This window comes from Cnephaeus nilssonii, assembly GCF_951640355.1.
Source record: "Cnephaeus nilssonii genome assembly, chromosome: 1".
In the NCBI taxonomy this organism is placed as follows: domain Eukaryota; kingdom Metazoa; phylum Chordata; class Mammalia; order Chiroptera; family Vespertilionidae; genus Cnephaeus; species Cnephaeus nilssonii.
The window spans coordinates 69,622,270-69,649,297 of NC_137072.1; the positions used below are offsets into that span (position 1 = coordinate 69,622,270).

Below are 27,028 nucleotides of genomic sequence, written 5' to 3' on the forward strand. Positions count from 1 at the left end.
AGAACAGAAGACAGACTTGGGGTATCATGGGAGAAAGAGGAGGTGGCTAGAACTCCTCAAATCACACCTTGGCATAGTCCCTCAAGGAATTTTGGAGGCATGGCCTCCCAAACGTAGCTATCCCTAGGATTTAGCCTCTTTTGAATCTTTCCATAGTGAAATCTTGGCAATTTTAGTTCTCCAAAAATTGTAAGGTTTATGTCATAACTTTTAGTCCTTCCTCAGCCACATTAAGACTCCAAAAGCTATAGCTCCAAATAGTTAATCTCATTTATTTATAACCTCCAGTGTTTAAAAATAATCTAATTGACAGAGTGATCTAAGTGGATAAGCAGATAATGGGCCTTCTACATCCTTCCTGCTCTCTAAACCATACCAGCAGTCTTCTAACCATCAAAATGGGGATGCAGTTTTAGATATGATAGAGGAGGAAAAACGAAAGTGACACTCTTGAACCAATGAAGTTATTATATTACATAATATGACAAATTATCAATGAAGTAGGGAGTCTTGATATTGCATATCTGTAAGACAATCAAAGACCTTATGAATTAAAGCATGTTGAACTTTGGTTTCCATAAAAAATTCAGACCTGGAGTCCATTTGGTTATACAGTCAGAAGATAACCATAGATTTAACTCTAACTGGCTAGTAATAAAGAATTGAAGAGAAGTTTTTAAAATATAGGATTCCTTGATTTATTTTGGCTAAGTATCTGCAGAGCCTGCTGTGATGGCTTTATAGTCTTCTTCCATTCTGATCAACACATCGAATGAAACCAGTCTCCCTACAAGGACAATTATTAAAACAAAACACGTGCTTTAGTTACATTATCCCTTTTGAGTAGCATTGCTGTCAATCCAACCTAGATTCAATAAATTAAGAAGTGCCTGGCTGCTGTGGCTCAGTGGTTGAGTGTCAACCCATAAACCAGGAGGTCACAGTCTGATTCCCAGTCAGGGCACATACCTGGGTTGCAGGCTTGATCCCCAGTTAGGGACTTGCAGAAGGCAGTTGATCAATGATTCTCTCTCATCATTGATGTTTCTATGTCTCTCTCTCCCCCTCCCTTCCTCTCTCTGAAATCAATAAAAACTGGATTAAAATATTTTTAAATAAACTACTTAAAAAGCAAATGTGTCACATTAAAAACTGAGTACTTGAAGTACTAATGCACAGTACTCATTCTGCAGAAGAACATTTAGTGCAATAACTATAATTTAATTCTTGATAACACCAACCTATGGTTCTGCAATTGTAATTCTTTTATATATATATATATATATATATATATATATATATATATATATATATATATTTTATTGATCTTTTACAGAGAGGAAGAGAGAGGGATAGAGAGTTAGAAACATCGATGAGAGAGAAACATCGATCAGCTGCCTCCTGCACACCCCCTACTGGGGATGTGCCCACAACCAAGGTACATGCCCTTGACCGGAATCGAACCTGGGACCCTTCAGTCCGCAGGCCGACGCTCTATCCACTGAGCCAAACCAGTTTTGGCTGCAATTATAATTCTTTTATTAGTCACCTATTATTATAATGAATATAAAATTTATATTTTCCCCTTTTGTTCTGATTATGTTTATAAAAATGTAGTTTTAGCCGAAACCGGTTTGGCTCAGTGGATAGAGCGTCGGCCTGCGGACTCAAGGGTCCCGGGTTCGATTCCGGTCAAGGGCATGTACCTTGGTTGCAGGCACATCCCCGGTGGGGGGAGTGCGAGAGGCAGCTGATTGATGTTTCTCTCTCATCGATGTTTCTAACTCTCTATCCCTCTCTCTTCCTCTCTGTAAAAAATCAATAAAATATATTTAAATTTTAAAAAATGTAGTTTTATGTCTATTAAGTCTAATAGAATTTGGCTTTTATTTTTTCTGATAGTTCATTTTACAGTATTTTATAAGATGTTGGCCCATGACAGTTTAGAAACAAATTGTTTCTACACCAGATAGTCTGACATGCACCATCTGGGCCACTCCAGCCTACTAAACTCATTTGATAAAAATGATTACCACCTAGAAAGTTAACCATTTTTCTCCTGTCATCTCATTCGCCCCAGGTCCTAAAATTTCCACCTAAAAATAGGAAAATATTATTGGGGGGCGGGGTATGTTTTTTGGAGACCAATCAGAAGCTGGTGTTCAGGGTCCCAACCAGCTCAAAATGTCCAGTTCTACCCATTCTCAAATATCTTGAGCAAATGAGAACAAAGCAACTAGCCTTTGGTGGGCAGAATGGAGGAATAAATAGTGTTGATAAATATCAACCCCAAAAGTATCAACCTGGGATAAGAAACAATCTGGAAAGTATCCGTCTGGACAAGGAAAGGCCCCAACATTGAAGACCATGTCAGATACGTATCAAAGCAAAGGCCACAGGGAGATGACCGAGGCCCTAGGTCCGAGGGGGTCTAACGTCATGGCCTCAGGTTTGAGAAGCCTTGGTCTCTGTTCAGGGATTAAACGCACAGGGTCTTGCTATTTGAGCATTTTAGGGCACTACCACTAATTAGAGCTTTAAACACATCTTCCAACAGAGGGCACTTAGTAACCGTACAAAAAGGAAAGCTTTAAGTTAAAAAACCATGACTACTTTTATTTTTATTTTTTAATATACATAATTTTATTACAAAAATTTTTAAAAAAAACAAAATGCAACAGTCTAGAAAACCCAAAATTTACTATCGATACTAATTCTTATGAGTTTGCTGTGCTACCATACACAAAAAATTAAAGAAACCGTTAAATATTTAGAAACATTTAACATCAGAAGCCTTAAAATCTAATTGTATGTAGTAGCCCCTCAAAAAGCTACAACCTGCATTTTTTTATAAAAGTATTTTCTCTACAAAGAATCTTATCAGCTATACAAAAATCCGTACAGTTTTTATACTGAAGCTAATATTGAGCTGCACTTGAATTCACATTCTTAGCAAAACAATTGCCTGAGAGCACACACACATACTCCGCACACATCATTACAGGACAGCCTTTATTCTTCATCTTCATCCTCTTCTTCATCATCATCATCTTCCTCTTCCTCCTCATCTTCTGGTTCGTTTTTCTTCTTTGAGCCAGTTGGCCTGCCAGGGCCCTTCTTTCCCACTTCACTTTTGCCCTTGGCATGGTATGCAGCAATATCCTTTTCATATTTCTCCTTTAGCTTAGCTGCTTTTTGTTCATATGGTTGCTTATCTTTGGCTGATTGTTCAGACCACATTTCACCCAATTTTTTTTGCAGTATCCCCAATGGATAAACCAGGGTGTTCACTTTTGATCTTTGGGCGATGTTCAGAGCAAAACAGGAAGAAGGCAGATGGAGGCCTTTTAGGAGCATTGGGATCTTTTTTCTTTCCTTTCTTGTCGCCTTTGGGGGGAACATAATTTTTCATCTCCCGGTCATAGCGAGCTTTGTCACTCTTTGCCATATCTTCGAACTTTGACTTTTCCTTTGCAGACATGGTCTTCCATCTCTCCGAACATTTCTTGGAGAATTCGGAAAAACTGACAGAAGAGTCGGGGTGTTTTTTCTTGTGCTCTTCCCGGCAGGTTTGCACGAAGAAGGCATACGAGGACATCTTGCCCCGCGGCTTTTTGGGGTCTCCTTTACCCATGATGACAGACGGCGTCCACCTGGTGGTAGGTTTTCCTCAGAGTCCCGCCGAGAGGCCGGGTCCGACCGAGATGCTCCCTCGCTGGGCTCCGGCGTGAACTGGTTTATCCCCATGATTACTTTTACTAATTTGCCTGAAGTTTGGGGCTGAAAGTGTGAATGCTGCCACTTTTAAGAGGGATTTGCTTTACCACAGTGAGACAGAGAGAAATATATATATTTTTTTAAATTTCTTTATTGATTAAGGTGTCACATATTTGTCCTCATCCCCTCATTCCCATCCCACACCCCTCCCCTTGGATGCCCCAACCCTCTGTTGAACTTAAGCATTGGTTAGGCTCATATGCATGCACACAAGACCTTTGGTTGATCTCTCCCCCCTCCCCCCACCCTCCCCTATCCTCCCTCTGAGGCCCGATAGTCCGATCGATGCCTCCTTGTTTCTGGTTCTGTTCTTGTTCATCAGTCTATGTTGTTCATCATTTCCCCTAGATGAGCGAAATCATGTGTCACTATAGATATACTTATAAGAATTGAATGTGCGACGGGCAATAATAGTTATGCTGACAGGCAAATGAATCAGTCTGTAGTGAGTTTCTTTCTGGACCAACAGTTCTTTTGAGACCCAATATCAATGTCCACCGGTTCCCTATGAGTACATGTCGGCACTGACCCCTCAGCTCTGGATGGTGGACAAATGGTGGTAATGCAGGTCCGACTCCCTCTGGTTTGGTCTCGGCTGGACCCAGGGGCACTGCTTCACCCGGATCCAGGGGCCCACGGCCTCACCTGGACCCGGGGCCAGGCTCACCCGGATCCAGGGGCCCGCGGCCTCGCCCGGACCCGGGGCCCAGGGCTCACCCGGATCCAGGGGCCCGCGGCCTCGCCCGGACCCGGGGCCCAGGGCTCACCCGGATCCAGGGGCCCGCGGCCTCGCCCGGACCCGGGGCCCAGGGCTCACCCGGATCCAGGGGCCCGCGGCCTCGCCCGGACCCGGGGCCCAGGGCTCACCCGGATCCAGGGGCCCGTGGCCTCGCCCAGACCCAGGATTCAGCCTCACCCGGACCTAGGGGCGCATGGCCTCGCCCGGACCCAGGGGCACGTGGCCTCACCCGGACCCGGGGCCCAGCCTCACCCTGACCCAGTTCCCAGCCTCACCCAGACCCAGGGGCACGCGGCTTCACCCGGATCCGGGACCCAGCGGGGTTTCGTCTTCTTGATCCCAATTCCTGTTGGTCAATTCCCTCTCAGCAATTCCTTCGGCCATTTTCTCAGAGTTCCAGGGCAGCCACCGCAGAACTCGTTGGGCGGCGGGCTCGGCGAAGCTCCGGTGTGCCCGGTGCGCGGCGGCGGGCTGGTCCGGGGTGGCTGCGTCGGCCCTTGGGTCTGCAGCGGTGGCCGGTCGCCGAGCGTGCGCACCTGGCCGCTTCCGAGGCGTTGAGATTCTTGAAGGACTCGGAGGTCAGCAAGCGCATAGTCTCCCGCCCCATGTCTCCCAGGGGCTCGTCTGTCCGTGCTCGGCAGCGAGTGAAGCCTTCCCCTCAGCCGGAGACCGCTGGGGGAACTGCACCGAGCACGTTCCAGGCCGCCATTGTGTCGCCTGAGCCGTAGTTTTTAAAGTGTGGTCTTTGGGTCACCGGCATCAGCTTCATCCCGCGTACCCCTCTCTTTTATTCTAGTTGTATAGCATCCGCTCAGTTAGCCCTCCGGTGGTTCTGGATGGTGTCTGCTCTGCTCTCCCGTCGTAGTCTCAAAACCGTTGTGGTAGGCAGCAATCAGGCTTCTGCCCTATGCCTCCATCTTGGTCCTTGTAAGTATAGTTAAGTCTTGATTGTTGTTGGTGTCACTGGGAGGAATTGTCCTCCAGGCCTATTGGCCGTGCGGACCCTCTGTGTCTATAAAGGAAGAGTTGCTGTGCGGAAGACACGCCTATGTGCCGGGTCTTGGTGCAGCAAGGCTTCGGCGCTCACTGCGTCTGCCTCTTGAATGTGTCCCTTAGAGAGAAATATTTTTAGTTGGAATACACTAGAAGATACTTGTTCTCCACTTCATACAATCTTCCAGAGGGAAGGTGAGGCATGGCTGTTTTCTGAGCTGGTTAGAAATAGTCACCCAAGCCCTCCTAATTAGGACAAGTCACTCAGCATAGTTGTGGAACTTCCTCATATCACAGCCTAATGTCTCAAACTACCTTGTAGAGTTTGACACTATTTGTGTCTCATCACCCAGTCCCAAGACTTAGCCTCTAACAGATACCAGAGACTCTTTCAGAAAGAAGGGAGTCAACGGGAGGAACCCATCTTAGAATATGGCAGCTACTTAAATTGGTGAGTTTAATATGGCAGAATTGCTGAGAATAAAGTCAAAACACAAATTTCAACTCATGCTACATCAATTTGTGGTTATTAATGCATGTTTTACCAACTTATTAATAATCTCTGAAGTGAAGGGGAAGTTATTGTTGTGAGAAAAAAGCAAAGGTTACTTGTTGAGTTTTTTGTTTTGTGTTGTGTTGTTGTGTGTGTTTTTAAAGAGAAATGTAAGCTTAAGATTGCCCCAAAACTTTGTTTTTCTGGCTTATCCCCTTCCTCCCCTCTGCTGTTTGGCAATTGGGAGAATCCAAAGTCACTCATGAATTTAAGGCATATTATTCCACCATATTCTTTAATAAGTATCTAATTAATATTACCTAATTCTTTATTATGTCATTATTAATTTACCCAAGTTCTACCTTTCCAATATTAGGGCAGAGTAGATACTTTGGTTCATGCTGTGTTGAGGTTTATTAGAAAGGCATTACAAAGAGAGCTATACGATTGTTACTTGGGAAAAAAGACAAACTAACCAGGAATAGAGCCAGCAACTGGAATATTGAGATAAATTAAAGAAGGCAACAGACTGGAAGTCCATATGCAGACATAGAACAATCTTAATAGGACTGAAGTGGGAAGAGTTGAAAATGCAAGCTAGGAAGGAAGACAGGTCATTGAGTGAAACAACTGGGTTAGTTATTTGGGAAAACAAAGTGCAAGGTGTTAACCACCCTTTCATAAGTAGAATAAAAGCAATGAACAGTAAGGTGAGTCAGGGGATGAGGGAGGCGTTTCCATAAACATCCCATCACATCTGCATGCAGTAGAACTAGCATCTGGCTTTGGAAGGTGACCTGGGGTTCAAAAATCCCAGTACCTCTTACAAGGGAGACTTAAAATAGACTTAGCTTCTACGCATCACCTATAAAAGTTGATCGCTACCTAGGACTGATTAGTTGAGATTAATTTATCTGACATTGGGCCAGTATCTGAATGCTTTCTTAGTCAGTGGAAGTAGAAACTGCTGTAATACCTCAGAGTAAGATTTCCACATCAATTCTAGTTTATCAGGTGAAAGGTGCTGATTGCTTCACTGAATCAGGTATTCTGTTAAGTGAACCTAGATTTTACTATTAAATAGGAGAATTAAGTACATGCATGCGTTAATCATGTATGACAAGCAGCAGCCTTTAACTGTGTTTTTTTTTATTATTATTATTATTATTATTAATTATTATTATTATTATTCAAACATCCCAGAGACCTACTGCATGGAGTTAAGCCACATAAAGAGGAAACAAGAGCAAGATATTGGCACCCCGGGGATCACCTTTCCCTTCCCCCTTGCTATCCCCCACAGGCATGAATCTCCTCAATTCTAAAGGACCCCACAAGACTGGCAATCAGGGGAGCAATGGAAAGCAGCAGCTCATCCCAGGCTAACCTCCTGAATCCGTCCCCCTTGTCTCCGATTCTCCAGTAAGCTGGCAACAGCCTCACCTTGGCTCACCTCTTTCCCATACTGTTTCTAGAGAGCCAAACCAGCCCCCGTCTAGTCTCTCTCCTGTTGCTTCTTCTATCCTCAGCCCTTCACTGTCTCCAGCTTTAATGAACGTACTCTCAAAATAATTTTTTTAAAAAAGGAAGGTATGTTCCAAATTATTATGACTTTTATGTCTATTTGGTCATTTAGTCTGACGCAAACATGCATGACTAAGCTTATGACACTTAACCAGCCATCTTGCCACACCAAAAGCTTCCGATCGCATAATGGTAGGAGCTCCCTGTTACCCACAGGTGACATTTGAGTCAGTGTATAAGAGACAAGTAAACATATCGGACTTTGTGATACAGGAAATGACTGTTGTTCCCCTAATACATTTAGTTTCCTGCTCAGCAAGGTAGGAATGACATCTACCTCATTATGTCTGGTTTGGGTTTATTTTAGAGATTTGGTTTGATACCTAACCCTTAACTACAATATTAAGCATTAAGTGAAACATTTACTCTATAGTCGCGCTATAAAAAGCCATTGTAAGGGCAGTTTAATTTATACAAAGACAACTTAGGAAATTGTTTGTTTTAGGTTGAGAGATTGAGAGAGTTAAGGTTGACTTAACCTCCTGGCCTCAGAATTTTTTTCTTTATGAAGTGATGAAACCGCCTCATAAGGCAGTTACTACTAAGGAATAAATCAACCGGTACACATAAAGCATTCAGAGCAATGGTATAAAGGCTTAGCTACTGTTGCTACTGTTCCTGGTCCACATCCCCCCATTTTAAATAGTCATGACCCTAATCTACTGTTCACATAACCGTCACCATGGTCCTACCTATTTGAGCAAGAACATGTATGTAGACTTAAAGTGCTTATGAGATATGGAAAGGGGGAACCAGAATATTAATTATCCACTAGAGATTAAAGCAACGTGGTAGAAATGGATTAAGGATTGGGGACAGAACGCAAACATAAATGGTCCAGAGAGGTGAGGGGAAAGTGGTATAAAGTTAGGCAAGAAAAGCAGCCGGTGTGAACACAAAAATGGAACTAGAAGAATTTTAAAGAGACCCCAAACAGGGTGTTTTTCTTTTCTTTTCAATATATTTGTTATTGATTTCAGGCAGGGGAGAGAGAGAGAGAGAGAAAGAGTGAGAGAGTGAGAGAGAGAGAGAGAGAGAGAGAGACAGACAGACAGACAGACAGACAGACAGACATCAATAATGAGAGAAAATCGTCAATCGGCTGCCTCCTGCACGCCCCACACTGGGGATGGAGCCCACAACCCCGGCATGTGCCCTTGACCAGAACTGAACCAGGGACCCTGCAGTCCACAGCGCCATCCGCTGAGCCAAACCAGCCAGGACCAGGATGCAGGGCGTTTTTACGAAGATCTCTGGAGCCAGGCCTCCTTGCCAGCAGCCAGGCCACCGCGCTCCCAGCCAGCGCCCAGCGACCCCGTGAGGCTGGGGTGCAGGGCCCGGGCCACAAGCACCTGCGCCCCAAGGACGGTGCCTGCCCTTGTTCCCCCCTGGGCTGGGAGCCTCTCCCGCGGAGGACCTCTATTTACTAACATTCGAACTCAGAGCTTGTCACGGATTAAACCTGGCATCGTGTCTACACGAGGGAAGGAGGCCCCGCCCGGCCACGCCCACCTCCCTGAAGGATTACCGGTTCCCGTGACGAAGTGAAAGAGAGACAGTTACCTCCCATCCCCGCATCCGCCTTCGCCCGTCCACGCCGCAGTGTTTCATGGGAAAGTAGTTCCCGGGATGGTCGCGGGGTCTGCAAACTGAGCCCAGACTGACCTTCCCAGCAAGCATCGCGCCGGCCGGCCCGGAACGGAAGCCAGTGGGCGGAGGAAGAAGAGGGTGTTGGGCGACCCCGGGACCCTCCGCTGCCGCCATTTTCTTCAGCTTCAGGCGCCGGGAGGTCCGTTGAGGGCTGGCCGACCTGAGTGAGGTCTGGGTGCGGCTCCGGAAGAGAAAGGTTTGTTGAAGAAATCCCACCCCGCGGAGATGAACCCTTTAACTAAAGTCAAGCTGATCCAGGAGCTGAATGACCGTGAGGCCCAGCTCGGCGCGGCCCAGGAGGTGTCCTGGCACTCCCAGTACAAAGACAGCGCCTGGGTCTTCCTGGGAGGTCTTCCTTACGAACTGACGGAAGGGGACATCATCTGTGTGTTCTCACAATACGGGGAGGTCGTGAACATCCACCTGGTGCGGGACAAGAAGACGGGGAGATCCAAAGGATTCTGTTTCCTCTGCTATGAAGACCAGAGGAGCACCGTTTTGGCCGTGGACAATTTTAATGGGATCAGGATCAAAGGGAGAACGATCCGAGTGGATCACGTGTCTCATTATCGGGCCCCTAAGGACTCCGGAGAAATGGGTATGTGACCAAAGAGGTCCAGGATAAGGGCTGTGGGGCTCAGACCCCTTCACTGAATTCACCTGGGGGCTCTGAAGATGACAAACCCACCAAAACACACACAGAGAGACACAGAAAATAAAGAAAACAAGAGGACTGATCTGGAAGTACCTGCAGAGCAGCCAGCCTCCTCTTCAACTCCCAGAAGCAAAACAATAATGGAAAAGGATGACCCCTGCTCTAAAAAGCACAGCAGCAAACACTCACAGCTGGTAAGAGGATTGATTCTAACGAGAACTGCTTTGATAAACCAGTTGTGATAAGGAAGAGAGCAAGAGACTGGCACCAGGTTTCTTGTAGAAGAAGCACCTCCTTCTGGAAAATAAAGGAGGAAAGGGAAGGAGAATGGGGTCGGATGCATTATTGGGGTAAATTTAAGAGGAAGACAATGGCTGAGGACTAAAAAGAATTGGAGGAAGAGATAAACCTAATGGAAATTTTTCAAGTGAAATTATGGGTATTCTCTGTGGTAAGATAACTTCCAATGTATTACAAATCCAAAGTAAGAATGAAAAAATAAAGCATGATAAGTTCAGCGTGAATGGATTTCTTGTGTAAATTAATAAAGGGATTGAGTTGACCTCAAGTTTGGTACTGACTGGGCTGCCAAACACAAGGGTCTGAGAAGAAAGATACATTTTTTAGTTACACAGACAAGAAACTGGGGTTCAGAGAGGTAAAGTGACTGAGTGAAAGGCATCTATAATAATAAAAGCCTAAGTGACCATTGCAACCGAACGGACAACCGAACAGGCTGCATGGGACAACTAGGCCGGCAGGGGTGTTAGTGAGGGACGACCAAACCACTGAACAAGCAGGCTGCGTGGGGCAACCAGGCAGGCAGGGAGGCAGTTGGGGGCGAGGGGGCGACCAAACAACAGCAGCAGGCTGCGTGGGGCAACCAGGCCAGCAGGGGGGTTAGTGAGGGGCAACCAAACCACTGAACAAGCAGGCAGCATGGGGCGACCAGGCCGGTAGGGAGGTTAGTGAGGGGCAACCATATGAACGAATAGCAGGCTGTGTGGGGCAACCAGGACCAGGACCATGGGGGGGGGGGGGCAGTTAGGGGTGATCAGGCAGGCAGGCAGATGAGCAGTTAGGAGCCAGTGGTCCCAGATTGTGAGGGGAATGTCTGACTGCCAATTTAGGCCCAATCCTGACCAGGCCGGCAGGGGGGTTAGTGAGGGGTGATCAAACGACTGAGCGGCAGGCTGCAGGGGGCGACCTGGCCAGCATGGGGGGCACTTGGGGGCGACCAGGCCAGTGGGGGGGTGGGGGCAGTGAGGGGCGACCAAACGACTGAGCAGTAGGCTGCATGGGGTGACCAGGCCAGCAGGGGGGGGTAGTGAGGCCTGGGGATCGGGCCTAAACCAGCAGTCGGACATTCCTCGAAGGGTCCCGGATTGGAGAGGGTGCAGGCTGGGCTGAGGGGGCCCCACCCCCACCCCATGCACGAATTTCGTGCATCAGGCCTCTAGTAGTGTTATAAGAAACAGGGCAGGCCCTGGCTGGTTTGGTTCAGTGGATAGAGCATCAGCCTGCAGACTGAAGGGTCCCAGGTTCGATTCTGGTCAAGGGCACGTACCTCATGCAGGAGGCAACCAATGTGTGCCTCTCACATCAATGTTTCTCTTTCTCTCTGTCTCTCCCTCTCCCACTCTCTAAAAAGCAATGCAAAAAATATCCTCAAGTGAGGATTAAAACAAAAAAGAAACGGCAGGATTCAAGCTGCCTCCTTTCATTATGCCTCTGACATGGCAGAGGATAGGTGGGCGTGTAAGAAGACATACCTCCCTGAATATAGAAACAATGCCACATAATTTTATATAATAAGTATTATATATAAATATTAATATAAGAGCTAGAATTTATGGAATATATACTAGTAGTGTGCCAATGGATTTATGTGAGTTAACTTATCTAACAAGACTAACCCAAGAAAGCTTCTATTACTCTCTTACTTTACAGAAGAGGAAATAGATTAGAAAGATGAAGTAACTTTCCCAAAGTGCACAGTTAGAATTCAGAATTCAAGCTCAGGCAACCTATATTTCTGGATCATCTCAGCAGCTAACCTGAATACATTAACTCATTTTAAGCATTGAACAAGGGAGCATTTATACCTTTTTATAATAAAAACCTGCAAATTGCAATGTTGGTTTTTTTTTGAAGTTGGGTTGCTACCAGCAACAAAATACTCTAGATTTGTGATCACACATCTCCCTTGATTTTCAGCCCCAATTCCCACTGTCTTGGGTACCACAATAGCCGCTGCCAGTTGTATTTTTCACATTTTCTCTTTGAAATGAGACTAGCAGTGGCAGCTTTGGAATCCCACAGCGTTTCCTCAGAACACCATATGTTAGAAGGGGCCCCCTGCAATGATCCTGGCAGCAGCGCGTCCAGCACTTGATCCTCTCTGTGGGCCTCCTTCAGGTCCTGGAGCTCAGAAAAGGGGGGCGGGGGCAGGAGGGATTCTTTCAAAAGAGAAGAGGAAGAGGAAGCATTGTTATTCTCTGTGGCGCATGTTCCTAACAGTAACATCGCTGGGCACTTAGATTTTGATGGTAATGTTACTTCATTCAATAGGAGTGATGGTCTGCCTTTATCTGGAATGTTCTTGATGAGCACCATGGTCAAAGATGCTGCTTTGACATTTCTTGGACTTCTTAAAACACGTTATCTATAGATATGAAAACATTTGCTAACATTGTCATTACATTTGACATCGCCTGTAAGTTTTGAGAAGGTATTATTACTTCCACTTTATAGACAGTAAGAAAATGCCACATCGAAAAGTAAGTGACTTACCTAAGTCATAAGTCAGTGTCAAAACTGGAACCAATATCCAGTGTTTCTGACTCCAGATGAGATTAATTCATCTCCTAAAAATATCCTGTTTTTCCTTTCCATATGTCCAAAGCCGCCATTACCTACAGAATAAATACCAGTCCTTTAATAAGAACCAGTATCTAGTAAATACCTAATAAATATCAAATAAGTACCAAGTCTCTCATGATGCTACATGTTTATGTAGGGTAAAAAATCAGAACCAACCTTCCATTACATCTCTATAGACAAGTGGACAAAAGCATTTGCTTTTATCTTTAAAAGAGAAGATCTTGAATCCCAGACTCATCACTTGGTAACTATGAATTTGGGGGTTTATTCCTTCACATCCCTGACTCTTAGTTTTCTCTAAGATGGTAGATGCTGCTAGTTGTTGGCCCAATATTTACTCCCCTTTCTTTTTTCTACCAGAAACCTGACTTGGTTCAGAGAATCAATGTGCCAAGTAGAAACTCTTGCTTCCCCAGATTCGCTCACAGGTCGGGGTGCCCACCACCCATGTGACGAAGTTCTGGGCAATGAGTCATAAACAGGGTTTCTGCAAAGCTTTGCTTCCCTCAGTAAGTGCTCTCCCTCTTCTTCCTACTTGGCCCCACTTTCCTTTTTCTTCAACACTTGAATGCTCATTTCCACATATATTCCCATTACGTTATGTCTTGGATAAAATAATTACCTGACTAGTGAAATGAGAATTCTTCTTCCTTCAATACCAACCAAAGATACATTTCTAAATACCCTCCTCAGCACCTTCTGACACAGCCTGCTGAATCCAAGGCTTACTTGAAAAACTGGGGTTTTTATTTATTAGTCTTTTTCAGAACTTCTCAAATTTTGAAGAATAAATAATACCATGTTCAGATGATCCAGACCCAGTTTCCTTATCTCTCTTCCTTGTCTTAGTCATAGAGGTGTTCAGCATCATCTCTACAAAAGTATAAACAAAGGAAACGACAGAGTATCTTCTCTTTGTCCTTCATATCCGCTCTTGGCTCTTCTCACTGTGTTTTCTACCCAGGAAACAGAATTGATGGACCACATCAAGGAAGCTCTCTGGCTTTTGATTGGGCCAATGGGGAGCCCTTCAAGAGACCAGAGGGAAGGAGGAGTGTGATGTTGGCATATTTATTCCCCCGGTTCCCACCCTCAGGTGAGCTATGCCCCCTGAACCAAAGTCACAAATCCTCTCTCTAGTTTTCTACACAGCTCTCAGCTTTGGGGTTCCATTGAGTATATCCTCCTTTCATCTCTTTGGGCCTAATTTGGTTACAGCTTTGTTGTTTCTAGCTCTGACTCACTACACTATCCCTTGTGCTTTCCCTACATCCCAGCTTCACCTTTGAAAATCGTCCTCTTATTAAATCCTCTTTAAATTATCCTAATTTCACTGTGTCAGCTGATGATGAGTGATACAGATGAGAAAATCAAAACAGTCCATTTTCACTTATTCATATTGCTCCTCAGATTTCTCAAGTGTCCAGGGCTCACACACTGAGGGGACAGATATCCAGAATTCCCTCTACCACAGCCCAGCAATACAGTATTCTCCACGTGGTCTCCATTCACACCCATACTTTTTTTTTTTTTAATATATTTTTATTGATATCAGAGAGGAAGAGAGAGGGAAAGAGAGATAGAAACATCAATGATGATAGAGAATCATTGATTGGCTGCCTCTTGCATGCCCCCTACTGGGGATCAGGCCCGCAACCCGGGCATGTGCCCTTGACTGGAATCGAACCTGGGACCTTTCAGTCCACAGACTGATGCTCTATCCATTGAGCCAAACCGGGTAGGGCTCACCCATACTTTCTTCAACCATATTTAAAGCTTAACTATTCTGGCCCTAGACAGTGTGGCTCAGTTGGTTGAGCATCATCCGATGCACCAAAAGGTCACCGGTTTGATTCTGGTCAGGGCATGTTTCAGGTTCATTCCCCCTTGGAATATGTACGGGAGATACCAATAGATGTTTCTCTCTCTCGCTCTCCCTTACTCTCTCTCTAAAAATAATAAAAACATTTTTTAAAATTAACTATTCTGTATCTTTTTCCCATGACTCTATCTCCCAATGTGACAATTAACAAATGTGCTCACAGGTGCTAGTACATTAATGAAGAAGGCTGACACAATGTTTAATAGTCTTCTATAAGAAAAAGTTGCATCCACTAGTCATCTCCCTGGACACTGCTCATTGACTTTCATAGTCTATAGAACTCATTATTGTCCCACCGACTATAATTAATCAAACCTGAAGATTCACCTAAGAAGTACAGGCTTTGCTTCATTGTTTCACTGCAGAAAAACCAATCAAATAGGTTACAAATGTCAGGTGTTTTTTGTTTTTTTAAATGTTGTTGCTAACTAGGACTTATAACCTTAGTTTACGCTGGCGTTTGAATAAATGCAAAACCTCTTGATAAGATTGTAAACCACAAGCTCAGGAAGGACACTGAGTGAATACACACCATCCTTTTCCAGGTTTAGTCTTTAGCCTTTCAGACTTTAACACTATTTTCTCAGTGTACTCAGTGCATACCAAAATAACAAGAAATCCTATCTAATAAAGAGGGAATATGCTAATTGGCCCTCACACCGCCACAAAGATGGTAGCACCACCGCCAATAAGGAGGGAATATGCTAATTGACTGCCCCGCCCTCAAAGATGGTGGTGCCCACAGCCAATAAGGAGGGAGTATGCTAATTGATTGTCACACCCTCAAATATGGCGGTGCCCACAGCCAATAAGGAGGGAATATGCTAATTGACTGCCACACCCTCAAAGGTGGTGGCACCCACAGCCACAAGATGGCAATGCCCAGTCCCCTCAGGCCCGCCGGGGCAGCAGGTGCACAGCACAGCCGGGCCTGCCCCCAGGTGGGTCCGGCTGCTCCACGCACCTGCCTCTGGAGTCCCCCAGTTCCCTCACCCCCCAGCCGCCCAGGGCCAGCCCGAGGTGCAGGCAAGCCTCAGATGGTGGCTGCCCAGCCGCCCAGGGCTCAGGTAACCAGGGCCGGCCAAGGCTTGTGCTTCCAGCAGTGGCAGCAGCAGAGGTGTGATAGGGGCGCCTCCCACCCCTGAGGGCTCCCGGACTACGAAAGGGGGCAGGCTGGGCTGAGGGACCCCCCCCCCCCATTTCAATGCATGAATTTTCATGCACCGGGCTTCTAGTTGATATATAAAACAAATGCCAACTATCTAGTTTATATAAGATATATTAGGTGGGAATTTTTATATATATGCTGTAAGTTATGGGAACCAGGCAATGGGAGTATCAGTTAATTTCAAGTAACAGGAACACAAACCAATGGATCAAACCAGAACAGTATTGATGTTTTATTCAACAAGAAGAGAAAGCAGTCTTATCATTGTCGTCAAGGAACTATATCCTTTAGCATGTTTGCTCATGGCCTCCTGCTAACAAGACATCTACCACCCCAGACATCAATGCTGCATTCAAAATCAGAAAACAAATAGCTGGTTGGGGAGGGGAGAATACTTTCTTATACAAAGCCTTGTCTTTTACCTGGTTAGCTTCCCAGAAGCCCAGCTGACCAGAAGCTCCTCATGAAATAAGAGATTCGGAAACAGCTTTGAATAACGTGGCAGCTTGTTCAGCTTCAAGAAGGGCATTTGGCTGACAGCATCTAGCAACAGTGCCTTCAGGGTATACCACATGTTCAAGCTGAGGCCCCGTTTTCCCTATGGACCCCTCAGCCAATACTGTCCAAGCCGGGAGTACTCGGGACAGGCCGTGTGGGCCCAAAGTGGGACTCCTCTCGTCTTTGTCCAGAGCTCCCTATGCAGTTGGTAAAAGCTGGTTCAGATCCACAGCACAGCCTGAAGCTCTCCCTGCCCAATTCTGCTCCCTTCCCATTTCCTTTCACAGGTATCAAGTCTGCATTGCGGTCTGAAGACTTTTCCTGCCCAACCCTGCTTTCCTCCCCCTTTATCTTACATGGCCATTACCCACCCCCACCCCACAATAAGCCTCTGTACTCCAACTCCATCACAGCATCTGCTTCCTAGAGGAGCTGAATTTACAGCAAAGGGCTATGTCTGCATAACTGCTCCCTACAAGGAAGTCTCCATGGAATTCAAGTATTTTGCTAAAAGAATATAGGACCATTGTCCTGACTAATCCATTTTCATTGTGAGGATATTCCTAATGTGGATACTTGTCTCTCTCATTTCAGACAGGACATCTATGCCCCCAGCCTACACGGGTAAACACTAGAAAGTTGATCTCTGATTCTCTGACTCCTGTTTTTCTCTTTCCATTCAAATCATTCCTGTTCTGTTGGTTTATGCATTCTTAGCCCTGTTGATTCCCACATGGAATGCTATAGCCATGCCCTGTTTTCCCCACCTTGAGGCCCAGAAGACATTCTCTATTCTTTTTTCTTCATTTGTTTGCTTGTTTTGTTTTTGCTTTAAGGAAATTCTCCAAATACCTGCTCTCTTCCAATACGTGTTGACTTGGCAATTTTAATTCTCAGAGTCCAGAGGAAGCCTCACGGCCCCTCCCTTTTACTTATTATAGGATCCTGCTTTAGGTTCTTAAAATAGCTTCACTTTTAGAGCATAACTTCCTCTGAGAAACCCTCAAGTAGCTTCATTTGTTTATGTGTTCATTCAACCTTCATTTATTTTAAGCAGCTACTATGTGACAGGACTCTAGGAGATACTGGGCATACAACAATGAAGAAGACACAGGCACTCTCCCAAGAAGCTCACGGAAGCTGTTTTTAAATTAAACAAAGATGGGGGGAGAAAGTTAGAAGAGGTGAGATGCAAACCAAGAGATGAGTGAATCACTCATCAGAGCTTTTTTACAACTTAAATATTTTAAGCTTTCTATTCTCCATGAAATACAACTTCAGAGACCTTTTAGACCAGCATAACCTCTCTACATGCACTGGATATTAAATATGGATGTGGCTTATTTTCTACTAATCTATGCTGCTTAGCACTGTCTGGTGCCACCCTAAGATCCCGTCTACTGATGGCACTGCCTGCCTGCGATGGCTTCTCTCTCCCCAGGGCTTGGAAAATAATGGAGTTGCCCAAATGGGGACTGTTTCTGCACCAGGCACACTTGCAGCACATTCCCTATACATCTGTATTAAGGTTGTCATCCTTATCTTGGTTTCTGATTGTATTTGTGCTGAGCATGCTCATTCCCACTCATTAATGCTTATTATTCTATTTTCCCACCATAATTATTTATAAGTAAAAATTAACCAAACTCAGGACAGACTGGACTGCATATAATCCAAAGCTTAAGATAGACTTGATTGGATCATGGACTGGATGCAATCTTAAAAAAAGATTACAGGCCCAGCTGGTGTGGCACACTGGTTGAGTGTTGATTTATGAACCAGGCGACTATGGTTCAATTCCCAATCACAAGCCTGGGTTGTGGGCTCCATCCCCAGTGAGGTCAAGCAGGAGGCAGCCAATCAATGATTTCTCTCATCATTAATTTTTCTATCTCTCTTTCCCCTCTCCCTTCCTCTTTGCAATCAATAAAAAATATATATATTAAAAAAAAAAAAGATTGCCACTAGGAATAATGACAGTCCCCTAGTCAAGGATTTAAGAAACATTTTCCCAGAAGACACGAGTCTTGAGTTGCTTTAGCAGTCTCTTCTAAGTTTTGGAATGAGAATGGTAAAGCTACAGTGGACCTCAGAGAGTCACTTAGCTCACCCCCTCACCATATAGAGAGGAAAGTTAGCTCCAGAGCAATAAGGTAACTTGCTTAGGTCAGACAGCTTTGACAGATAGAAGATTAAAACCCAAGATTCCTCACTCCCCATCCAAGCTTTTTCCGACAGCTGTCCCACACTGAATTTGCTTGGTCTCACTGGCTTCCACAGCTAATTCTTCTCCCTTCCATATTTTAATCCCCACCAAACCCCCTTTACATCATCTGCTGTCCTCTGCAGCTTCCTTTCTTTCTCTCTTGCTTCTCCCTCCACAGTTTTTTGTTTGTTTTTTTTTTTTTACATTTCTGTCAGTGTTTGAGAGTTCCCTCTTCCTGAAACCTTTGTTTTTTTCTGTCTTCGTTATCGGTAGGAAAAGAAAACCAATGTGCATGTCTATCTTTGTATCTACATTTAGTACTTTTTTTTTTCTAAAAAAGCTCATGTATATGAAAATTCTGAACTATCTTTAAAATTACAATTCTATAAATATACTCTAAAGTCTACTGGAAACATAATACTACCAAATTCCCAAGACTTAATATGAAAGCTCTTCTGGAATGTGGAATGGCAGAGTAGGTTTTGAAATGATTGCTTAGGGGGCCCTCAGGACTTCGAGAAAAGATATAAAGTTTCTAAGGGGAATTACAGCCTTCTGTAATATAATCAGATCAAAATGTAAGGGATGATATTAACTCTCTGTAGTGGCAATGGAAATGAACGACTACAGAGAAAAAAATAAAATAAAAATAAAAAACAAACCAAGTCCCACCCGGCCCGTGTGGCTCAGTGATTGAGCATTGATCCATGCACCTAGAGGTCACCAGCTCTATTCCTGGGTCAGGGCACATGCTCGGTTGTGGGCTCAATCCCCAATAGTGGGTGTGCAGGAGGCAGCTGGTCGTTCTTTCTCTCTCATCGATGTTTCTATCTCTCTCTCCCTCTCCCTCTCCCTTCCTCTCTAAAAAAAAAAAAATCAATAAAAACAATTTTTTTTTTTTAAGTCCCATCAGAGTAACTGGAGAAAGCTGTTTGGTGCACAGAGCCACCACGCCCACTGTTTGTTCTCAGTCCATTCCAAGCATGGGCTCGATGATAGGATTAGCTCCTCATCTACTCCCCTAGCAGGAAGGGCATAATGTCAGCATTGTTGATGGCAGACATTAACATTCTACATCCAAAGAAGGGAAATCCTCTCGTATAAATTAACTAGTTGGTACCCCCCCCCCCCCACACACACACACACACACTCCTCCTTTCACTAAAAAACTGATCTACTCCACATGTTAGATTCTAGCTCTCAGCCTGCAGAGATGAGGTTCTAACCTTAAACTCTGGTGACCCCATAAGAGTGTTGTCACCATGAGCTCTGCCCTAATGTCCAGCCAGCTTCCCTCTTTAGCATTTCGGGGCCCTCTCTAGCTTCTGCAAGCTGATAAAATCACAAATATCTATTGAGCATAACTGCATGGCTTTGGCTGTGGTAGGTAACTTGCCCTTCAAGAGTGGAAAATCTCATTGAGGAGTGGGTACTAATGAGTTGAGGAAATGTATAATTTGACATATTTCTCTCAATGCCATCTTTTTTCATGTTCTTCTAATAGCATGGAGAAAGGGGGGAAAAGCAGTTCTGAGAAGCTGCTGGGCCTGGGCCTGGGCCTGGGAAAGCAAATACACAGTTTTTTCCACTCCCCACACAAAGGAGAACGCCTCTGGTAGGACCCCTTCACTTCTTGCTTGAGCAGTCCTGCCTATTCTGGAACTCAGAGTCCTGGAAACTACATAAAGGAGCTATGTCATTGAACTTCAGACAGGGCTCCTGTGAGTCCAGGCAACAGCTGTTCCGCAGCTGCGCGACTGTGCTCTAAAGCTGCTTAGTGTAAGATGCCCAGGGAAAGGGGTCTGGCTCTCTGGAGCTCTGTGAGAAATAGAAACCCCTGTGACAACAGCTGACAGGGAATGTATATCATGAAGACATTTGTGGCATTCGAAAGCTCATACATAATGGATGAGCTTTTCAATTAGGATTTTAAGTTTAGGATAAAACTTATACACTCAAATATTTTCAATTTAAGAAAAATTAATAAGGAAAAAAGAGAGGGAAAGGGACGAGTCTTGGCAGCTGGTGCAACATAGGAACAGAGGCCGGTAAAATGTGGCTCCCTGTTATCCTCCTCCCCGATGCCCCACCCAGAAAGAGCATTAAAGGCTTCCCTAGAGCAACCAAGGTAAATGTCTGCTCCTGAAGCCAGGCCCCAAGTTCAGGCACAGCACCACTTCTGAGGGCTGGCAGCGTGTCTAGCCTTTGAACACTTTTCCTTCATGGACACGTCAGCTTTGCTTCTCTTTAATGTGCAAGATGGGACAAGAGCTTGGGCCAGGCAGGTATAGCTGCAGGCAGGGCTTTCTCCAAGGCTGTGCAGAAAGGCTTTTGCTTGCCCAGGCCAAGGGATGCTGCTGCCGTTGCTTGCCTGCCACAGTCCATGAAAAGCAGTGCCAGTGCTTTGGTGGCTTAGGAGGTGTGTGAGCTGGGACCTGGGACCAAACAGAAGGCAGACAGCAGGCCACTTTTTGAGTCCAGCTTTTGGGGTCTATGCTTCCCCCTATCCCCTTTAATGACACCTTTCTCTGAACCCTTTAGGAATCTAATGATCTCGTTCACTTTTTCTGAGCCCTTCTCCCCCATCCCCAGCAAAATCCTCTAGTTTAGAAATAAGAAAACTCACTGACATGCATTACTGATGGGAAAGCAAATCTGTATAACCTTTCAGGAGAACATTTTCTATATTATATATTACTAGAAGCCCGATGCATGAAAATTCATGCACTGGAGGGGGGGTCCCTCAGCCCTGCCTGCCCCCTCTCACAGTCCTGGAGCCCTGTATAAATTTTATAAACAAATATAAATTTTAAATGTCTATTCCCTCAGAATAGACCCAGGAATTTCACTTCTAGAAATGTATCCTAAAGAAATTATTGCATGGGTAAGCAGAAGTGTATGTACAAGAATGTTTATTGCTGCTTTGATAAAAAATACTGAACAATTGGAAGCAAAGTAAGCATCCATTAGAAGGGGATCTTAAATAAATTATCGCATAAGCATACAATAAAACAATCTGTAGCCATTAAAATAATATCGATTGACACTGACATATGCCCCATATATTGTTAAATCAGAAAAGTAGATTATAGAAGAGTATATAGAGTAGGATCTCACTTAAGTTAAAATAATGTGTTTATACTTGCATATAGAGAATGAAATGATAAATATCTTTTTGTTGACAGTACATTGTAGGCCTTATCCACTTTCTCTATATTGTTTACATTTTTAGAGGAAAGATATACTAACAGAAAAAAAATTTTGATCCTCACTCACAGAGTAAGGATATTTTTGCCATTGATTTTTAGAGAGCATGGAAGGGAGGGGGGAGAGGAGAGAGAGAGAGAGAGAGAGAGAGAGAGAGAGATCGACTGAGATTGATTGGTTGCCTCCTGCTCAAGCCCCAACTGGGGCCAGGAATTGAACCTGCAACCAAGATATGGGGCCTTGACCAGGAATTGAACCCAAGATCCTTGGGTCCTCAGGCCAACTCTCTAACCACTGAGAAAAACCAGCCAGGGCCAGAAAAATATTTTGATGTATTTTTCAAAACACTCTCTCAGGAAAACTTATGCAATGTCTTCGCACAGACAACCACTTGTATTGGTAAAAAGCTTTGCAGTTTACAAACACTTTTATTTTTTCCAGTTATTTGTTCAGCCCTCCTAGCCCTGGGAGGCAGGAAAGGCAGGTCTCAGAATTGTCAAACACCAAAGGAAAGAGCTGAGCTCCTTTCAGATTTTGGGCAGAGATGACTGGGTGTTTCAAAGGGACATAAAGAGAATGAAATGAGAGCTAAGGGAGGGGAAGCAAGTGAAGGCTCCATGAAAAATTACAGAGAGTCAGTGAGTGTCAATGCGATAGGCCAGCTGTGTCTACAAGCTGGCAATTATGGAAGTTGGAATTCTATCTTCCCACGGAGACTTGGAGACAGAGGCCCTATCCTTCCTGATGATTATATTTCAAAGGAATGGCTTTCAGATCCTTCAGAAAGATACCCCGAGTTATAGGAACTACATGTACATCTGTAAGGGACAGAAAAAGGTTTCACAATTGTAAGCCCTTTTTGGTAAATGCTCTAGGAAAGGGCTGTCAGGTATTGGCTAGAACAAACAGTAAGTTCTGTTGACAGCCCTGAACTTTTCCAGACAGGAACTCAGAAGGAGGCTGGGTTGCCCCAGGGACAACACCTAAGGCTGCTAGAAGCCGTGTAAACGTTTGGTCAAGTCCATTGGTGCAAGGGGTTGAATGGAGTGTTCTTGTCAAGAGTTTTTGCGGTTCTTAGTATCTCCCCTTTTCAGATTAAAAGAACGAGTTCTCAGAGAGGTTATGGAGGTGCCCCACAAGGATCCCCACACGGGTCTCCCTCCAGAGAGAACCTGCCATTTCGCCACGAGGGCGGCAGCCGTCAGCCTCCAGCTGCAGCCCTGCAAGAGCCACCTCAGCATTCCAGCTGAAGCCACACTCTTCCTGAGTAATCCTCAGGCAGCACCTGAGCACCAGGGGTGCTGGGCCTAGCCATTTCCATCCAACATGGGGTTCTTCTAACAGGCGACTTGTGCTCCCAAGTCCCAGATTGGCTGAGTCTTGTCAGATCTGCATCACAGTGCCAGGCTCTCCCTGCTCAACCCTCCTTCCTCCTCCTTTCTCATTCACAGGTGTCACCCCCGATAAAGCTATTGCACTCTGACTCCATCTGCTTTCTGGAGTACCCAAAATAACACATGTGCTTGCCCAAAACTATATCACAGTGAATGGGTGCTCAGCCCCAAACCACAGTTTCTGAAACGCTGTTGGAGATATTTACATTTTATCCAGACTCAACATCTTTAGCTAAAAGAAATGGGGATGACAGGATGAACTAGGGGGGACAGGGATGTGAGGGGCACTGTGAAGAGGACAGACCATCAGGACCTCCCTGGAATGACTGAAATCACATCAAATGGTTTTCTAGTTCCTTCTGGAAGATTTGAGAATCCATGCAGAAACAAGGCCAGGACACCAGCACAGGGCCATGGACATATTTTTAGAATTGTGCTTTTTCCATGGCATGGTAATTGATATGTCTGCTTTCCTTCGAGTATGAACCTATGCTTTGATTCTTTTATGCATCCTCAGTGCCTCAAACAAAACTCAGCACATCACAGAAGCTCACTAATACTGGTAGTGGAATAAATAATTGAGTTTTATCTCAGAAGGGAAGTAAAAGGATATGGACAAAAGTGAGGTAATAATGATTATAGCTAATATTTATTGGGTACATATCAGGCACTGTTCCAAATTCATTATCATGTATTGTCCTGTCATTCAATACACACAGTGACACCACGAGTCAGTACTGCAGTTGGTGGTTTTCGGGTAACAGATTCTGAGACAAAGGCTAGGGTGCAGGATGTTCATTATGAAATGCCTTAGGATCAACAGCCATGGCAGGAAGGGGAAGGAAGCAAGGTTGGGAGGGAATTGAGCCATGAAGCAGCTTCAGCCAACCCCATCAGGAGCTCTGAGACCAAAGTGATCCATCTAGGTGGTCCTGTGTTATATCAAAGTGACCAAGCCTTTAGATCTCCTTCCACCTTAATTGATCACTAGATGTGGTCCCTCCTGGACAGAGCATGACCTTGGGTCAGGCTGCTCCAGAGGTGGGCATCTCTGAAGGGGCTGTCAGTGGAAGGTATTTAGGTAGCACATTTCCGTATCCATCAAAGGTTACTAATGTTATTGACCCCTTTATACAGATGAAGAAACTGAGGCAGAAATACTTTAGCTAACAGTCAAGTCAGATAGTCAGTGGCCACGCCAGGATCAAATCCTGACAGTCTACTTAGAGAGCCTGTGTTCCTGATCTCTACATCTTACTCTCAAATAAGGTACACGTAAGAGTGGCAGTGGGATATGTCCCCCTGCACACCCTAGTAATGATTTGAAATCTTAACACTGGAGAGGGTGAACTCGTCCTTGCATGCATGGAAGTTCACCTTTACCAACTATGAATTGCTGAGATCAAGAATGGAAAAGAAAGTCAGGTGTGACATGTGTAAAAAAAAATGTTGACATATGTCCCAGCATTATGGTAGGCATGTTAAAAGCTATAAAGGAAGCAGAAGACACGGTCTCTTCTCATGAGAAGCTCAGAGTTTAGGCAAGGGTTAAGCTGCAAACATATGAAATAATTATTGGCAAAACCCCAGAGCAGTCGAGAGGTAAGTGGCAGATGATTGCTATGTTGGATAACAGTAAAACAGGCAAAGGGCAAGTAAGGCTTCAACAAAACAGTCCTCTATTGTTACAAAGTTCCACCCTCCTTAACACCGAATGACTATGGGCCTTGGGACCCAAGATAATGATAAAGTATAAATTACCGAAGTGTAAAAGGAATTAGACACACAAGGGTTGGGAAGGCCCACAAGCCTGAGTACGAAGACATTCCCAGGGCAAATTAAAATCCCCAGCTTTTGATGAGGCTTCATCTTCTCTACCTGGAATTTGCTCATGACCATATTTGACTCCTGGGTAATTAAAAATATTTAATTCTAAATTTTAGCCACTTTTTCTTTCTATAAGTGAGAGCACTTGAAAATTGAACAGGAAAATACTGTGGTTTATTTTACTGGTATGATGAGTAGAATATTCTTTATAAGAACTTTTATTGTTTCATGCATTATACAACTGTTTAATGAGTACCATCAAAGTTTGGGTAGTAGTTTAGCATTGTGGTTAAGTGTAGGGTTTGGCAGACAGGCTTGCTTTGAATTATAGCCCGGTTACTTACCAGATCTGTGTTAAAGTATTTCTCTAATTCTTAGTTTCTTCATATGTAAATGGAACTAATAGTAGTGCTTGTCTTGTGGTGAGAATTAAACAATTCATGTGAGGTGCCTGGAACATATTAAGTGGTCAGTGAAGTTACCTGCTACCAGTAACTGCGGGAGGAGTTTGGGGGCCAGATACTATGTTGGGAGCTGGGAATTCAACAATAAACAAGAAAGACAAAACAGCCCCTGCCTTCCCAAAGCAGACAGGTAAGGTAAGCAGACATGGGAGACAGACAGACATGGTATTAGCTGCTAGAAAAATACAGTTATATGAAAACCTGCAGCACTGACAATAAGAGGAAAGCTGGGGAGTTCCAGGAAGATTTCTTGGAAGAAAACATCATCACAACCTTAAAAATTATATTATTTTCTGGCCAAGTGGTTCAGTTGGTTGGAGCATCATCCCATTCACCAAAAGGTTGTGGGTTTGGAGAGAAACCAAGATGGCGGCATAGGTAAACACCTGAAATTGCTGCCTCACACAACCACTTCAAAACTACAACTAAAAGACAAAACGGACATCATGCAGAACCACAGGAAGACTGGCTGAGTGGAAATCTACAACTAGAAGGAAAGAGAAAAACACACTGAGACTCAGAGGAGGTGCAGAGGTATGAGCACGTGCACGCGCACACGGAAAGGGCTGGCAACTGAGGACAGGGCTGTCTTTCTCAATCTGGAGGGAGACACAAGCTCCCCACTGCTCTGAACTCCAGTTCCAGGCGAGACTCTGGAGACCCAGACTCATACGGGGAGAAACTGGACTGTCTGGCAGCAGGCGGAACTCGAGGACAGCTTTCTCTCAGAGGTGCTTGCAGCGATTACTGTGGGACACTGAGACCCGGGCCTCTTAGGGCAGGGCTGAGGATCAGCCATTGCTGTTTGCTCCGCCCTGTTAATTCCCTGAGACCCCACCCCACCCAAGCTGTGCGCAGAGGCTTTTTCATATGAATGGCTTGGCCCTTTGCAATCTAAAATTACCGAACAAACTGCAGCTGGGTCAGAGAGACCCAGGACATCCAAAAGAAGGCCCAAGGCCCCACAGCAGCTTGCATTGCTTCACAGCTGGGCCTCACCTGGGCACCTCCAAACCCCAAACAAAGAAGAGGAATCTGCAGATCTCCTTAGCTCCTGCTGGGTGGCCTCAGGCAGAGGCTAAATTAACACCTCCTTAGAGATTCAAGAGCCAGTGTACCCAGGGGTCAGAGTGGGACCATCCAGATTACAACTCCTCAGATCCATAAGGGACACACTCAGGGGGCAGACTCAGTGAGCACCAAAGCCCCACTGAAGCAAGTCTTGCCCTATAAGGGTGTCTCCAGCACAGAAGTTCTCCCATCATAGACACAGCTGATTCTCATAGTCAATTGGCCTGGAGGTCAATTCCTCCCAGTGATACTAACAACAATCAATTCCTCCCAATGATACCAACTACAACAAGACTGTGCACACATCCCACAAAGGGGTGCACCAAGAGAGTAGGTAACTAGGGAGGCTGAGTCACTGGGCCCTATAGGACACCTAGCACACAAAGCCATTCTATCAACACAGGGAAGCAGCCAAAATGCAGAGACAAAGAAACAGGTCACAAATGACAGAAATGGAGGAAAGCAAACTACTGGATATAGAGTTCAAAACCACGGTTATAAGATTTTTCAAGAATTTTCTAGAAACCACAGATAAAT

General features: G+C 44.9%; 1 protein-coding gene and 1 pseudogene across 2 annotated transcripts; one reads left to right on the forward strand and one right to left on the reverse strand.

Annotated features, from left to right (window-relative positions):
• Positions 1-2,828: 2,828 nt before the first annotated feature.
• Positions 2,829-3,722, reverse strand: LOC307102566 (high mobility group protein B2-like). The gene is given in 2 exon segments (XM_079776173.1): positions 2,829-3,255; positions 3,257-3,722. Coding segments are annotated over 2 exon segments (621 nt in total). The 5' UTR covers positions 3,635-3,722; the 3' UTR covers positions 2,829-3,012.
• A 5,719-nt stretch (positions 3,723-9,441) lies between these two features.
• On the forward strand, positions 9,442-22,985 carry LOC307102236 (RNA-binding motif protein, X-linked 2-like; annotated as a pseudogene). The gene is made up of 2 exons: positions 9,442-10,085; positions 22,830-22,985. The product of its transcript is annotated as an RNA-binding motif protein, X-linked 2-like (transcript).
• The last annotated feature ends 4,043 nt before the right edge of the window (positions 22,986-27,028 follow it).